Here is an 18,016-nt window from a genome sequence, read left to right on the forward strand (position 1 = left end):
TCCAAACTATAAATTTGCGCCCTCCCATACTTTACAAAGGGATAGCGCACATAATGCTTTTACACATAATGCTCCCTGTAATAGTGCCGCTTACACACGTAACGCTCCCTGTAATAGTGCCACTTATACACAACGCCCCCTGTAGTAGTGGCACTTACATATGTAACTCCCCCTGCAGTAGTGATGCTTACACAAGTAATGCCCCCTGTACCAGTGACGCTTATACAAGACACAGTGACGCTTACACATGTAACACTCCCTGCAACAGTGACACTTACACACGTAACGCCCCCTGCAACAGTGACGCTTACACATGAAATGCACCCTGTACCAGTGACACTTACACACGTAACGCCCCCTGTACCAGTGACACTTACACACGTAACGCCCCCTGTACCAGTGACGCTTACACACGTAACGCCCCCTGTACCAGTGACACTTACACACGTAACGCCCCCTGTACCAGTGACACTTACACACGTAACGCCCCCTGTACCAGTGACGCTTACACACGTAACGCCCCCTGTACCAGTGACGCTTACACACGTAACGCCCCCTGTACCAGTGACGCTTACACACGTAACGCCCCCCTGTACCAGTAACGCTTACACACGTAATGCCCCCTGTACCAGTGACGCTTACACACGTAACACCCCCTGTACCAGTGACGCTTACACATGCAACGCCCCCTGTACCAGTGACGCTTACACATGCAACGCCCAATGTACCAGTGACGCTTACACACGTAACGCCCCCTGTACCAGGGACGCTTACACACGTAACGCCCCCCTGTACCAGTAACGCTTACACACGTAATGCCCCCTGTACCAGTGACGCTTACACACGTAATGCCCCCTGTACCAGTGACGCTTACACACGTAACGCCCCCTGTACCAGTGACGCTTACACATGCAACGCCCCCTGTACCAGTGACGCTTACACATGCAACACCCCCTGTACCAGTGACGCTTACACATGCAACGCCCCCTGTACCAGTGACTCTTACACATGCAACGCCCCCTGTGGCAGTGACGCTTACACACGCAACACCCCCTGTAGCAGTGACGCTTACAAACACGCAACGCCCTCTGTACCAGTGACGCTTACACATGCAACGCCCCATGTACCAGTGACGCTTACACACGTAACGCCCCCTGTACCAGTGACGCTTACACACGTAACGCCCCCTGTACCAGTGACGCTTACACATGCAACGCCCCCTGTACCAGTGACGCTTACACACGTAACGCCCCCTGTACCAGTAACGCTTACACACGTTATGCTGCACAGTCACACATACACATATACATACACATACTGTACATACAGTACAAATACACACATTCTGTAGATACACACACACACACACACACACACACACTTTCTCACTCACTCTCCCTCAACTCAGCATCTGGCTGGCCGGCTCTGTATTCTGCCTTCTGTCTTCCTCTGCAGCATGGCCATGGTCCCGTGTAGCTCCGCCCCTCAGCGCCGGTAAGCCCCACCCCTTTTTTGGACTGGACACACAGACACTGGACTAAATGATGATAGTGTCACAGGGGGAGGGGGAAGCTTCATGCTGCCGGCGCCGCTGCCTGTCAAACAGTGTGACAGGCACAGCAGCCGGCAGCAGCGGGTGCCTAGGCGCCGCAGCGGGGATGCAGAGCAGGGAGAGCGCCTCTCCTACCCTGGCACCTACCTGCACTGCATCCCTTTGCTGAGCGGGTAGTGCCGCGCCTGCATACATTGCCCGGATATTGGTGACAGGACCACTGGGCACACACCGCCGTCATAATACATGGGCACTCGTATCACTTTTCCCCACATAATGGAGGATCATACTTTCTTATTGCAGCAATTAGTCAGCCATGTGGCATTACATTAGCTCTGCTGGCTATCAGGGTGTGACCATGATGCGGCTCAGGCACTGATGGTGGTAAAAGGTGCAGAAAGTGGGTAGAAGTGGTAGAATGATCTGACATCCCCCAAAAATGTGAATTAGACCACCTTCATCATCGCAATTACACAGCATGATTTCATATAGGCTGGTCACAATGTATGGAGTATAGGTTCTGCTATTGGGCCTAATTCACATCTGATCGCAGCAGCAAATTTGTTAGCTAATGGGCAAAACCATGGGGGTCATTCCGAGTTATTCGCTCGTTGCCGATTTTCTCAACGGAGTGATTAAGGCAAAAATGCGCATGGTACGCAGTGCGCATGCGCTAAGTATTTTAGCACAAAACTTAGTAGATTTACTCACGTCCGAATGAAGAATTTTCATCGTTGAAGTGATCGGAGTGTGATTGACAGGAAGTGGGTGTTTCTGGGCGGAAACCGACCGTTTTCTGGGAGTGTGCGGAAAAACGCAGGCGTGTCAGGGAAAAACGTGGGAGTGTCTGGAGAAACGGGGGAGTGGCTGGCCGAACGCTGGGCGTGTGTGTGACGTCAAACCAGGAATGAAACGGCCTGAGCTGATCGCAATCTGTGAGTAGGTCTGGAGCTACTCAGAAACTGCTAAGAAATTTCTATTCGCAATACTGCTAATCTTTCGTTCGCAATTCTGCTAAGCTAAGATACACTCCCAGAGGGCGGCGGCTTAGCGTGTGCAATGCTGCAAAAATCTGCTAGCGAGCGAACAACTCTGAATGACCCCCCATGTGCGCTGCAGGGGGGACAGATGTAACATGTGCAGAGAGAGTTAGATTTGAGTTGGGTGTGTTCAAACGAAAATCTTAATTGCAGTGTAAAAATAAAGCAGCCAGTATTTACCCTGCACAGAAACAATATAACCCACCCAAATCTACAGTATCTATCTCTGCACATGTTACATATGCCCCCCCCCCCCCCCCCCCCCCCGTGCAGTGCACATGGTTTTGCCCATCTGCTAACAAATTTGCTGCTGCGATCAGGTCTGAAACCCTCATTCCGAGTTGATCGCTCACTGCGGTTTTCCGCAGCGCAGCGATCAAGTGAAAGAACGCCAAATCTGCGCATGGTACGCAGCGCGCATGCGCTAAGTACTTTCACACAAAACTTTGTAGTTTTACTCAAGCTCGAGCGACGTTTTTCAGTCGCTCGAGTGATCGTAGTGTGATTGACAGGAAGTGGGTGTTTCTGGGCGGCAACTCGGCATTTTCAGGGAGTGTGCTAAAAAACGCAGGCGTGCCAGGCAAAAACGCAGGCGTGGCTGGGCGAACGCAGGGCGTGTTTGTGACGTCAAACCAGGAACTAAACAGACTGAGCTGATCGCAATCTAGGAGTAGGTCTGGAGCTGCTCAGAAACTGCAGAAAAATATTTAATAGCAATTCTGCTAATCTTTCGTTCGCACTTCTACTATGCTAAAATACACTCCCAGAGGGCGGCGGCCTAGCGTGTGCAATGCTGCTAAAAGCAGCTAGCAGGCGATCAACTCGGAATGAGGGGCCTGAATTAGGCCCATAGTCTACACTTAAACTGTGCAAGTGTTCCCCATAGTTTGTATAACTTTACACATAAGGGTTGTGATTCTCTTTCTGTAGATAATAAATTAAATATATAGTAATGGCCCTCATTCCGAGTTGATCGCTCGCTAGCTGCTTTTAGCAGCAGTGCAAACGCTAAGCCGCCGCCCTCTGGGAGTGTATCTTAGCTTAGCAGAATAGCGAACGAAAGGTTAGCAGTTCTGCTATAAAATATTTTCATGCAGTTTCTGAGTAGCTCCAGACCTACTCCTACCTTGCGATCACTGCAGACAGTTTAGTTCCTGTTTTGACGTCACAAACACGCCCTGCGTTCGGCCAGCCACTCCCCCGTTTCCCCAGGCACGCCTGCGTTATCTTCTGACACACCTGCGTTTTTTAGCACACTCCCGGAAAACGGTCAGTTACCACCCAGAAACACCCACTTCCTGTCAATCACTCAGCGATCAGCAGAGCGACTGAAAAGCGTCGCTCGACCTTGTGTGAAACGACATAGTTTTGTGTGAAAGTACTTCGCGCGTGCGCACTGCGGCCCATACACATGCGCTGAACAGCCGATTTTTAGCCTGATCACGGCGCTGCGAGCAACGGCAGCTAGCGATCAACTCGGAATGAGCCCCAATGTGCGGTGGAATATGTCAGCTGTTTGTTCCTTACGTTATATCACTGGCGATGTTATACAGCAGATAGTGGGGGTCATTCCGAGTTGATCGCTAGCTGAAAATGTTCGCTGCGCTGCGTATGCAAAAAAAGGCACTTCTGCGTATGCGGCGCAATGCGCACACGCAACGTACTTTCACAACGGCCGATGTAGTTTCACACAAGGTCTATCGAAGCTTTTCAGTCGCACTGCTGGTCGCAGAGTGATTGACATGAAGTGGGCGTTTCTGGGTGTCAACTGACCGTTTTCAGGGAGTGTATGGAAAAACGCAGGCGTGCCAGGAAAAACGCAGGCGTGGCTGGGCGAACGCAGGGCGTGTTCGTGACGTCAAAACATGTACTGAACAGTCTGAAGCGATCGCAGCAAGCGCTGAGTAGGTATTGAGCTACTCTGAAACTGCACAAAATATTTTTGTAGCCGCTCTGCGATCCTTTCGTTCGCACTTCTGCTAAGCTAAAATACAATCCCAGTGGGCGGCGGCATAGCGCTTGCACGGCTGCTAAAAACTGCTAGCAAGCGATCAACTCGGAATGACCCCCAGTGTTGGTTAGACGGAATCTGTTTCTGCATTAGTCAGCCATACACCATTACAAAGGCAAATAACTAGTCGTTACGTAGTAGAAAGCAAACACAGATACAATATTCTATACAATTTACTATTCTTAGTATAACGATGAGGATTTACTGTCATCTATTTGCTTCCCTGAAGCACTTCAGGATGTCCTGTGATAATAAGCGCTATAGAATGACACAGCTACAATGTGACGGTTATTAGTTGTGCTGCGTATTCAGCTGATAAGCGCTGATCAGCTAGATGGTTATTACTATTCAGGTGTGTCTGTATCGGACTGTAAGACGTAATGGTGTCCTAGCATGTAAGGATAAGTACTAATCAATGCTCTCATTCCCCTCTTTATATTATTTCCACCATATTTGTCATGTTATTCTTATGGCTCTGACTCTGGGTACACGCTCGGCGATATATATCTCCAATGCGGCAAATTGGGCACATCGTCTAGTGCAGGCATGTCTAAACTGCGGCCCTCCAGCTGTTGAGAAACTACACATCCCAGCATGCCTTGACACAGCTTTAGCATTCTCTGACAGCAAAACTGTGTCAGGGCATGCTGGGATATGTAGTTTCACAACAGCTGGAGGGCCGCAGTTTGGACATGCCTGGTCTAGTGTGTACCCACTCCCACATGCTCCGGTGGGTCGTTTGCCGGGTCATCCCGTCAGACGTGCTGTACGCCCAGTGGGAGGACCCAGCAAATGACGGGAAACAGGGATATGCGGCCGTGAGCAATATATCGCGCAGTGTATCTTTACTTTGGCTGTCCAGTCAGCCGGGTACACACAGCGTCTAGTGTGTCCCCGCCTTTAAGGTCTGATATTGAGACATACGATGCTGGGACCTCTTTAGCGTCTCTTGTCGTAGTTGCGTCTGCGAAACACCAATGCACTCCCATATGTCTTTTGCCACATCCCAAGCAATGTTACATAGTTTCGCATCTACAGTGAGTGGGGGGATTATCGTGGCTAGAGTAGCGGTGGTGCCCCTTCCACTGATTAGCCACCTCCCAGTTTCTGCCCAGGAACGCCTCTGTAGCAGCCGCGCCTCTGTACGTACACACGGTAACTGTACGCTAATGCTGGTACCAGCCACACCCCAGTCGCCGCCCAGGAACGCTCTGCGCATTTCCAATGCCTTGCAGTGGCAGCCGCGCCTCTGTACGTACACACGGTAACTGTACGCTAATGCTGGTACCAGCGACCCCCAGTCACCGCCCAGGAACGCTCTGCGCATTTCCGATGCCTTGCAGTGGCAGCCGCGCCTCTGTACGTACACACAGTAACTGTACGCTAATGCTGGTACCAGCAACCCCCAGTCACCGCCCAGGAACGCTTTTCCGATGCCTTGCATCTCATTGGCAGCCGCGCCTCGGTACGTACATACGGTGACTGAATGCTGATGCTGATACCAACCACACCCAAGTCACCGCCCAGGAACGCTCTGCGCATTTCTGATGCCTTGTGTTTCAGTGGCAGCCGCGCCTCTGTACGTACATACGGTGACTGAATGCTAATGCTGATACCAACCACCCCGCAGTCGCCGCCCAGGAACGCTCTGCGCATTTCCGATGCCTTGCGTCTCATTGGCAGCTGCACCTCTGTACGTAAATACGGTGACTGAATGCTAATGCTGGTACCAGCCACACCCCCAGTTGCCGCCCAGGTACGCGCAGCGCATTTCCGATGCCTTGCGTCTCAGTGGCAACCGCGCCTCTGTACGTACATACGGTGACTGAATGCTGATGCTGGTACCAGCCACACCCCCAGTCGCCGCCCAGGTACGCGCAGCGCATTTCCGATGCCTTGCGTCTCAGTGGCAACCGCGCCTCTGTACGTACACGCAGTGTAGCGCATGTGTCATACAAGTTTTTAGTTATTTTTGTGCACATGCTGTAGCAAAATAATCCCATAACTCAGTGAACATTGACATTGCGTGCAAGTCGCCATCAGGCCCCTAGTATCATGTGTTCAGGCTACCGCCAGACTCTGCAGTGATTTGGAGTGGGGGTCATGAGAGAGACGCAGACCCCACAGATACAATTGCAGTTGCGTTTTTCTAGGCCATGGAACTGCTGACATACTGAATTCCCTGAGGAAGGGCATTGGGCCGATACGCGTTGGAGAGATACTGCACACTGCCTAATTGATCACCACTCGCAGAGAAATCCTTCCCCAGCAGTAATACCCAAGACTCCTCCGTGGACAACAGAGCTGAGCTACCGGCAGTACTGCAGCCCGGAAGTCACGCGGCTACCGGCAGTCTCTGCCGTCACCAGCAGCTGAGTAGGCTTACACGCCGGCACCATCAGAACCATTGCAGAGACGGGCTCCTCAAACAACACCTAAGACTCCACTAGGACAGTCAGAGTTGAGCGGCCGGCAGTGCTGTACTGACATCGGGGGGTAGCATAACCTGCAGAATCGCTGCACCCCGTACAGTCACAAAACCACCGGTGACTCCCAAGCTGTACCGGCTGTACCTGCAGTGGGGAGGGGAACCAGTTGGGGGGAGCACAAACTATGCAGAGCAGTTGGTAAGCACCACCAGGACATCAACTCAATCAACCACCAAGGGAGAAGGAACCGACATCTGCATATATCACAGGAAGGGTACGTTTGTGCACATGAACGGGACGCCGACCCCTCAGAACACAAATCCCCTAACACATGCATCGCCATGACACCATGATCATGTGACCTATTCAAGATTTATATGGACAAAACTCATAATTACTCAATGGGGTCAAGTCAATTTGCCGACAGTTGAATAGCGCCGGGAATTAGCTCCCGGCGCTATTCAATTCTGCTCAATGTTAAATCGGCGAATGCCCGTTCTCCCAGACTTAACAGGTTGATTTGTCGTGAGAACGGGCATTTGATGACTTAACTGCCCGGCGCGATGCTGATTCCCAACAAAATCAGCATTGCGCCGGCCGCGTGCCAGCACTTTTGTCGGATTTCTGCTTGCACCTTCCAGGGGGGTGCGAGAAGAAATCCCAACAATTCAGCATCACATGGCGCAGTATTGAATAGCGCTGGGAGCTAATTCCCAGCGCTCTTCAACTGTTGGCAAATTGAACTGACCCCAATGTGTTTATTACGATCCACTGTATAATTGTATTAAGGTGCATTATGTATAAATTGACTTTATTAAACCACATCAGCAAACACACTCAGACAGTCACTACCTGTCACTCACTTCTCCATGACATCCTCAACGCACGCGAGATGACGTCGGCACCTTCGCACATACACATCGTGATCGCAGCACGTGCGCGGTCTGCCGATAATCACTCCATAGCTTGAACATCGTTATTGTGGACAAACGTGAATTAGACCCACATGGGGAAATATCGGGGAGACGGGGGACTGAGCCATTAACCAGGGTTTATCCTTACGTATATACTGTATGCTAGGACACCATTAGTTCTTACAGTCCGATACAGACAAATCCATGGCGGACGCTATACTGTATCTGAATAGTAATAACCGTCTAGCTGATCAGCGCTTATCAGCTGAATATGCAGCACAACTTATAACCGTCACATTGTAGCTGTGTCATTAGCTCTTATTAGTAACAGGACATCCTCAAGTGCTTGAGGGAAACAGACTATATGAAATCCTCATCTTTATGCTAAAAATAGTAACAATATTGTATCTGTGTTTGCTTTCTACTACGTAACGACTAGTTATTTGCCTTTGTAATGGTGTATGTCTGACTAATGCAGAATCAGATTCCGTCTAACCAACGCTATCTGCTGTATAACGTCGCCAGTGATATACCGTAAGGAACAAACAGCTGACATATTCCACCGCACAATACCATATATTTCATTATTATCTACAGAAAGAGAATCACAACCCTTATGTGTAAAGTTATACAGACTATGGGGAACACGTGCACAGTTTAAGGGGGTCATTCCGAGTTGATCGCACGCTGCAACTTTTTGCAGCCCGTGCGATCAACTAGACGCCGCCTATGGCTATGGAGGTGGGTATTTTTGCATAGCACGGCTGCGATCGCTTGTGCAGTCCTGCTATTCTAAAAAAGTTTTGTGTAGAACAAGACTAGGGTATGAGTTACTTACCCTGTGCGATCAATCCAGCATGGCAGGTCCCGAATTGACGTCCGATATCCGCCCTCCAAACGCCTCGACACGCCTGCGTTTGGATCTCCACGCCCAAAAAACGGTGAGTTGACGCCCGGTTCCGCCTTCCTCCTGTCAATCTTTTTGCGGTCGCGGCTGCGACCGCTTTCTTCGTTAGCGGCGTCGCTGCCCGGCGACAGTTCCGACCCAATGGCACAGTTGCAAAGAAGCGCAGCGTGAGATCGGGTCGGAATGACCCCCTAAGTGTAGACTATGCGCCTAATTCAGATCTGATCGCAGCAGCAAATGTGTTAGCTAATGGGCAAAACCATGTGCACTGCATGGGGGGGGGGGCAGATGTAACATGTGCAGAGAGAGTTAGATTTGGGTGGGTTATATTGTTTCTGTGCAGGGTAAATACTGGCTGCTTTATTTTTACACTGCAATTTAGATTTCAGTTTGAACACACCACACCCAAATCTAACTCTCTCTGCACATGTTACATCTGCGCCACCTGCAGTGCACATGGTTTTGCCCATTAGCTAACATATTTGCTGCTGCGATCAGATGTGCATTATGCCCAATAGCAGAGACCTATACTCCATACATTGTGACCAGCCTATATGAAATCATGTTGTGTAATTGCGATGATGAAGGTGGTCTAATTCACATTTCTGGGGGATGTCGGATCATTCAGTCACTTTTACCCTTATTTCCGCCAAGGTTACAAACAATCTGGTTAACCCCTGTACCAAGCCTGGTCTCTGCACCTTTTACCCTCCATCAGTGCTAACACCATTACGGTCACAGTAGAGCAGCCATTGCAATGGAAGCCTTGGGAATTCCCTATTCTACCATGACATCCTCACCTGTGATTAAATAGTATGCATGACATGAGTACGTAATGGTTGGAGAAAGTGACCCTCAACCCCAAACGTCTATGGGTCCCACTCCCTACTTCTGCCTTATTCTTTGGTTGAACCTACCTTTTCCTAATTGTTCTGCAATTCCCTACTTTTCTGTTCAGTATTGCCTGGAAACCCCTTCCACAGACCTGATCGCTGTGCTGCAAATTTGCAGAGGTCTGCGATCAGATAGCCAAGTGTGCGAATGCACGTGTACGCCGTGCGAAAACTTCGCCAGACAGCGGACATCTGCAAATTCGTTCGGGATCCGGTCTGAAGCTCGACACTGTGTAGGTCGACAATGTTTAGGTCTACCACTATAAGTCGACAGTCACTAGGTCGACAGGGTTGGAAGGTCGATGGGCTTTCTAGGTCAACAGGTCAAAAGGTCGACATGAGTTTTTCACTTTTTTTCTTTTTGTGAACTTTTTCATACTTAACAATCTATGTGGACTACGATTGGAACGGTGATCTGTGCCGAGAGAAGTACCTTGCCCGAAGCGTGGCGATTGATCACGGTGCACTAATTGGGGTTCCCGGTCACTCCACAAAAAAACCACCAAAAAACTCATTTCGACCTTTTGACCTGTCGACCTAGCACATGTCGACCTAGAAACCCTGTCGACCTTCCAACCCTGTCAACCTAGTGACTGTCGACCTATAGTGGTTGACCTAAACATTGTCGATCGAATGATCCACACCCATCCATTCACATCACACTCACCATCTAATGATTTTTCCAGTGTGTGCAGTGTGTGCGTGTAGCCCAGGACTTACTCCTACAGTGTGATACACACAGGCTGATCGGGGCCGGAGCGGACGTCACACACCCGCACTGAAAACGCTTGGGAACGCCTGCGTTTTCCCTGACACTCCCAGAAAACACCCACAAACGTCCGCTTCCTGTCAATTTTCGCACCATCCTATCGCTGTTTGGCATTGCGTCTGCACATTGCGGTACATGCGCAGTCATTCGATAATCGGCCGCTGCGATTTCGCACAAAGATTAATCAGGTTAAACGGGTACAGAAAGGAATTAGGGTACTAAAACAAAATATGTTAAAAGTTGTATGTAAATCAAGTATCATCCTCTGTCGGAGTTTCGTTCAAATTGAAAGGAGGGCTCAATGAGTTGGGGCGAGGAGTAGGGGCTCCCTTGCCCTCTGTGGTACATTAGTGCCACGGAAGCCACGTCACATCTCCTGTTACATCTGATGGATGCAAGTGACTGCATTATTGTGTCTCCCTGTAGTTGTGTACCCTTCCCTTCTCCCTCCCTTAATCCTCTTTCTGTACCGCACACTTCACTGAATTTTTTATTTAATTTTTCAATAAGAATTTAATACACACAAAAAACAAACAAACCCCACAGAAGATTTTAGATGAGCGCCATAGGTAGAATATGCTGGTTCCAGTCTAAATATCTGTTAAATAAGTGAATCACTGCAATCTAACAACTACAAGTAATCATATCCCATGTGGGCCATGCATCTGAGCCACGATTCCCCGTTCTGCCGATCTGGTGTGTGGACATCGATGATCGGCGATCCATTGGAGAATCGTTAAAAAATAACCCAGAAATACCCACCACTTTCTTATCCCAGTACTCGTATGATTTAAGGCAGACAGACTTTGATTTTAAGGCAGTCACGCAGCTTAAACTCATGTCAGTGGTCTGGGATCTGTGTTTTTCAGTGGCAGATTTTACCTATGGGCGTCAGGAGTGTAGCCACCCCCAGTTAAAATCTGTGACTGCACTGGCTACACTGTTACTGGCAGAGAGTATTGATAGTGCTTCCCACCAGTCACTAGCAGGGCAGGCCGTGCCATTGGGAGATGTTTCCTCCCTCTGGGACTGCCAGACCGGGCTGCAATTAGCAGCAAGCATGCTTCCAGTAGTAAGCCACTCTCTGCCTGATTGTCAGCATTAGCTGGCTTCTATGGGCTGCAGCTGATGCAGTCCTGCCAGATCCATTGCACAGGTGCTGGGACTGGCTGTCTCCTCACCTCCTCCTCTCTGGACAAGGGTAGTGGCAGCCCCCCTACCCAAAACAGGTGACAGCCTCTGGTGGTGTGTGTGTGTGTGTGTGTGTGTGTGTGTGTGTGTGTGTGTGTGTGTGTGTGTGTGTGTGTGTGTGTGTGTGTGTGTGTGTGTGTGTGTGTGTGTGTGTGTGTGTGTGTATAATATCCACACACACACTAATGACTCCTGTACATTATTCGCACACACTTCTTTCGTAAGTCCACATCACATTTATTGTTGCAGCCAATATAGGTAAATACTAAATGAAAATACAGCACATACATACCATATATAAATTTACTAGAACTTCCGTATAAGACACATACAGTACCTGATATGATAAAATGACTGCCACTGCCTAAAATAAGGGTGAGAATGTATTGGCCTGGCTGACTTTGTGACCTGTCTAATTACCACCGTCATTGCCCTTTTCCTGTCTAATTACCACCCTCACTGCCCTTCTCATGTCTGATTACCACCCTCAATGCCCTTCTCCTGTATGATTACCACCCTCACTGCCCTTCTCATGTCTGATTACCACCCTCAATGCCCTTCTCCTGTATGATTACCACCCTCATTGCCCTTCTCCTGTCTGATTACCACCCTCATTGCCCTTCTCCTGTCTGATTACCACCCTCACTGCCCTTCTCCTGTCTGATTACCACCCTCACTGCCCTTCTCCTGTCTGATTACCACCCTCATTGCCCTTCTCCTGTCTGATTACCACCCTCACTGCCCTTCTCCTGTCGGATTACCACCCTCATTGCCCTTCTCCTGTCTAATTACCACCGTCATTGCCCTTCTCCTGTCTAATTACCACCGTTATTGCCCTTTTCCTGTCTAATTACCACCCTCACTGCCCTTCTCATGTCTGATTACCACCCTCAATGCCCTTCTCCTGTATGATTACCACCCTCATTGCCCTTCTTCTGTTTGATTTCCACCCTCATTGCCCTTCTCCTGTCTGATTACCACCCTCACTGCCCTTCTCCTGTCTGATTACCACCCTCATTGCCCTTCTCCTGTCTGATTACCACCCTCACTGCACTTCTCCTGACTGATTACCACCCTCATTGCCCTTCTCCTGTCTGATTACCACCCTCATTGCCCTTCTCCTGTCTGATTACCACCCTCAATGTAGTTCTCCTGTCTGATTACCACCCTCACTGCCCTTCTCCTGTCTGATTACCACCCTCAATGCCCTTCTCCTGTCTGATTACCACCCTCATTGCCCTTCTTCTGTTTGATTACCACCGTCACTGCCCTTCTCCTGTCTGTTTACCACCCTCACTGCCCTTCTCCTGTCTGATTACCACCCTCAATGCCCTTCTCCTGTCTGATTACCACCCTCATTGCCCTTCTCCTGTCTGATTACCACCGTCAATGCCCTTCTCCTGTCTGATTACCACCCTCAATGCCCTTCTCCTCTTCTCCTATCTGATTACCACCCTCATTGCCCTTCTCCTGTCTGATTGCCATCATCATTGCCCTTCTGTTTGATTACCACCTTCATTGCCCTTCTCCTGTCTGATTACCACCCTTATTGCCCTTCTCCTGTCTGATTACCACCCTCATTGCCCTTCTCCTGTCTGATTACCACCCTCACTGCCCTTCTGTCTGATTACCATCCTCATTGCCCTTCTGTCTGATTACTACCCTCACGGCCCTTCTCCTGTCAGATTACCACCCTCATTGCCCTTCTCCTGACTGATTACCACCCTCATTGCCCTTCTCCTGTCTGATTACCACCCTCACTGCCCTTCTCCTGTCTGATTACCACCCTCAATGCCCTTCTCCTGTCTGATTACCACCCTCAATACCCTTCTCCTGTCTGATTACCACCCTCATTGCCCTTCTCCTGTCTGATTACCACCCTCAATGCCCTTCTCCTGTCTGATTGCCATCATCATTGCCCTTCTGTTTGATTACCACCCTCACTGCCCTTCTCCTGTCTGATTACCACCCTCACTGCCCTTCTCCTGTCTGATTACCACCCTCACTGCCCTTCTCCTGTCTGATTACCACCCTCACTGCCCTTCTCCTGTCTGATTGCCATCATCAGTGCCCTTCTCCTGTCTGATTACCACCCTCACTGCCCTTCTCCTGTCTGATTACCACCCTCATTGCCCTTCTCCTGTCTGATTACTACCCTCATTGCCCTTCTCCTGTCTGATTACCACCCTCACTGCCCTTCTTCTGTCTGATTACCACCCTCACTGCCCTTCTCCTGACTGATTACCACCCTCATTGCCCTTCTGTCTGATTACTACCCTCACGGCCCTTCTCCTGTCAGATTACTACCCTCATTGCCCTTCTCCTGACTGATTACCACCCTCATTGCCCTTCTCCTGTCTGATTACCACCCTCATTGGCCTTCTCCTGTCTGATTACCACCCTCACTGCCCTTCTCCTGTCTGATTACCACCCTCATTGCCCTTCTCCTGTCTGATTACCACCCTCACTGCCCTTCTCCTGTCTGATTACCACCCTCACTGCCCTTCTCCTGTCTGATTACCACCCTCACTGCCCTTCTCCTGTCTGAATACCACCCTCACTGCCCTTCTCCTGTCTGATTACCACCCTCACTGCCCTTCTCCTGACTGATTACCACCCTCATTGGCCTTCTGTCTGATTACCACCCTCATTGCCCTTCTCCTGTCTGATTACCACCCTCACTGCCCTTCTCCTATCTGATTACCACCCTCATTGCCCTTCTGTCTGATTACCACCCTCACTGCCCTTCTCCTGTCTGATTACTACCCTCACGGCCCTTCTCCTGTCTGATTACCACCCTCACTGCCCTTCTCCTGTCTGATTGCCATCATCAGTGCCCTTCTCCTGTCTGATTACCACCCTCACTGCCCTTCTCCTGTCTGATTACCACCCTCATTGCCCTTCTCCTGTCTGATTACTACCCTCATTGCCCTTCTCCTGTCTGATTACCACCCTCACTGCCCTTCTTCTGTCTGATTACCACCCTCACTGCCCTTCTCCTGACTGATTACCACCCTCATTGCCCTTCTGTCTGATTACCACCCTCATTGCCCTTCTCCTGTCTGATTACCACCCTCATTGGCCTTCTCCTGTCTGATTACCACCCTCACTGCCCTTCTCCTGTCTGATTACCACCCTCATTGCCCTTCTCCTGTCTGATTACCACCCTCACTGCCCTTCTCCTGTCTGATTACCACCCTCACTGCCCTTCTCCTGTCTGATTACCACCCTCACTGCCCTTCTCCTGTCTGAATACCACCCTCACTGCCCTTCTCCTGTCTGATTACCACCCTCACTGCCCTTCTCCTGACTGATTACCACCCTCATTGGCCTTCTGTCTGATTACCACCCTCATTGCCCTTCTCCTGTCTGATTACCACCCTCACTGCCCTTCTCCTATCTGATTACCACCCTCATTGCCCTTCTGTCTGATTACCACCCTCACTGCCCTTCTCCTGTCTGATTACCACCCTCATTGCCCTTCTGTCTGATTACCACCCTCATTGCCCTTCTCCTGTCTGATTACCACCCTCATTGCCCTTCTCCTGTCTGATTACCACCCTCACTGCCCTTCTCCTGTCTGATTACCACCCTCATTGCCCTTCTGTCTGATTACCACCCTCACTGCCCTTCTCCCGTCTGATTACCACCCTCACTGCCCTTCACCTGTCTGATTACCACCCTCATTGCCATTCTCCTGTCTGATTACCCCCCTCATTGCCCTTCTCCTGTCTGATTGCCATCATCAGTGCCCTTCTCCTGGGCCTGTGGTTTGTTGGAAGAGGAGCATTACTGGTGTCAGAGAGGGGCTAGAGAGTGATGTGAGTGAGGTCGGAGCAACCATCTCGAGAGAGAGGAAAATGGGAGGTAAGGGGGTCATGGGGGCAAGTGGAGGATGAGAAGAAGGAATGGACATCAGCACCAGTAGTGGTGGACAAGGAGGAAAGGGAGGGTGGATAAATAAAGGGCACATATTGGTATGCATGCGCATTGCGAAAAGTTCACTTCCCTCAGATAGCCTTACATCCAACTCTACATGAGCTCCTCTGTTCAGGGGAAAGAAGTATAAGTATAAATTGCCCTCTGTAACGTGTCTGTGTGAGGTGACAATGCCGGTGATTGATTTCTCGCGCTTTGCCTTCCCGTAGGCTATTTTGATCTCCCTGGTGACATCGTATACTCCATGCCAGTGCAGTTCCAGGATGGCATTTGGCATGTATACACGCAGGTTACCATTCAGGAGGACGCTAAGGAAATATTATTGAAAGCAGCCTCTGAGCTGATCAAGGTAAAACTCATCTGGAACCGTAATAAAAGTTAAAATGACTAAATAAAAATGTTGATTAAATTCTTATAAGTGTAACATAAAAGTTATCTATTGACCCAAAGGAAACTCTGCGCACGCATCCTGCAGGTTGTAGAGCGCCCGGGCAGCTCTTAACATTCTACTGCCACCAGCCCTGCTTCCTTGTATGATGTCATGAGTTGAGGGGGCGGGGCAGTCACAGTGCGCCAGTGATCTCTGCTCTGTCACTGCATGACCCTTCCCTTCTCCCTGTACACCTCTTCCGTTAGTGAGCTCATGTACTGATAACACTCAGATCTATCTCCCCTGATCTCCCCCCCTTCAGGAAAAGAACATTGCTTTAGGAATACCGCAACCACAGGACGAACCAACTGCAGGAGCAGAAACTAAAGAAAATGTAACGACAGGTAATGTTTAGGTCTCGCATTCTGTATCAGATGTTTGATATTCGTTAGCTAACTTGTACGATAGACATGTAATTCTCAGTGCTCAAAGATGATCTTCAAATGTTTTCTGTTACTAAACTGGTTTTAAGAAAATGGGAGCAAATGGGATTGTGTGTGCGGTTTCCTGATCCGGCCTATGCGTAGCTGCTGATCTCTTTCTTAGGTACATGTGTACTAGTATGACCAAATCTGCGAGATCGCACATATTTGCACTTGCGTCCGACGCAGAATCACCCATATTTGCGTAATCTCACCTCTGGCGCATGTACATTGGGTTGAGCTCTGCATCAGGCTCCTATTTGTCACTCCCACAAACCTGGCATGGATGATCAAATAATATTAAATCACTTCTAATGCCACTGATCGATTCATTCAGGCAAGGTCACTGTTATTCTAAATGTTATTGGGGGTAATTCAGAGTTGATCGCAGCAACACATTTGTTAGCAGTTGGGAAAAACCATGTGCAGTGCAGGTGGGGCAGATGTAACATGTGCAGAGAGAGTTAGATTTGGGGGGGGGGGGGTGTTCACACTGAAATGTAAATTGCAGTGTAAAAATAAAGCGGCCAGTATTTATCCTGCACAGAAACAAAATAACCCACCCAAATCTAACTCTCTCTGCACATGTTACATCTGCCCCCACCAGCAGTGCACATGGTTTTGCCCAACTGCTAACAAATTTGCTGCTGCAATCAACTCTGAATTGCCCCCATTGTTTCCATTTTATAGTCCTTTATAGTTAAAATAATTTTTAGCGAAAATCTGTGCTACGTTATACAGTATATGTGATGAGAGATTGCCCCAATGTCCATTTCTTTCAGAATCAGACCTTTTATCTACAGAACCAAGAAACGAAGGTTCATTACGCAATGGGGAGAATCAGCGAGCCATCCAAGAGCCGCTCAAGCAAAACACCTGACCACGACTTCATAAAGATTACATTGTATTAATCCTTCCTGTGATAATACAGTATTCACATCCCAATGTGGAGATTCGTCGTGTCCTCACTAAATACATCTTTTCCTAAAATCAGTTCTTGTTATTTATGCCTTTCATAGCAAATTCCAGTAAAAATTTAACTTTTACTTTAAATAATGAAATAGAAATATATTCATTTCTCAGCTATATGCCATTGTTTACAAATTGTTTACTTCTGAAATTAAATACACCGTAATATCTACCACTGTTAGAAGCTGCCGTACGCCAGCGTGTGTAACATATCTTGCCTGAAATCCTTTAAGAAACGTATTGAACATTTTGAGAAGGCAGAGAGCACGGGTATCGGAGGCCTGGACACGTGCGCTCTCCTCGGAGCGGTAATCTTTCCGGTCCACGAGGAACTGTAGGTTGCCCTATGAGATGGAAGATGGTGATATACTGCATACTCCTCTTCCTCCCACACCGTAATGGAGAACTAGGAGAAGCAAATTATATATTATACAGTGGGGCAAAAAAGTATTTGGACAGCCACTGATTGTGCGAGTTGACCCACTTAAAAAGATAAGAGAGGTCTGTAATTTCCATCATAGACTTCAACTGTGAGAGACAGAATCTGGAA

At 49.1% G+C, this 18,016-nt stretch overlaps 1 protein-coding gene across 3 annotated transcripts in view; it reads left to right on the forward strand.

Moving 5' to 3' along the window:
* Positions 1 to 17,490, forward strand: part of MDH1B (malate dehydrogenase 1B) — a 63,848-nt gene extending 46,358 nt beyond the window's left edge. For all 3 annotated transcript variants that reach the window (XM_063932691.1, XM_063932693.1, XM_063932692.1), the window contains 3 exons: positions 15,855 to 15,994; positions 16,338 to 16,419; positions 17,280 to 17,490. In XM_063932691.1, coding sequence (XP_063788761.1) covers positions 15,855 to 15,994; positions 16,338 to 16,419; positions 17,280 to 17,377 — 320 coding nt within the window. In that variant the 3' untranslated portion in view covers positions 17,378 to 17,490. The remainder of the gene's footprint in view (positions 1 to 15,854; positions 15,995 to 16,337; positions 16,420 to 17,279) is intronic.
* Positions 17,491 to 18,016: the final 526 nt, after the last annotated feature.

Source organism: Pseudophryne corroboree, chromosome 7, assembly GCF_028390025.1.
Source record: "Pseudophryne corroboree isolate aPseCor3 chromosome 7, aPseCor3.hap2, whole genome shotgun sequence".
In the NCBI taxonomy this organism is placed as follows: Eukaryota; Metazoa; Chordata; class Amphibia; order Anura; family Myobatrachidae; genus Pseudophryne; species Pseudophryne corroboree.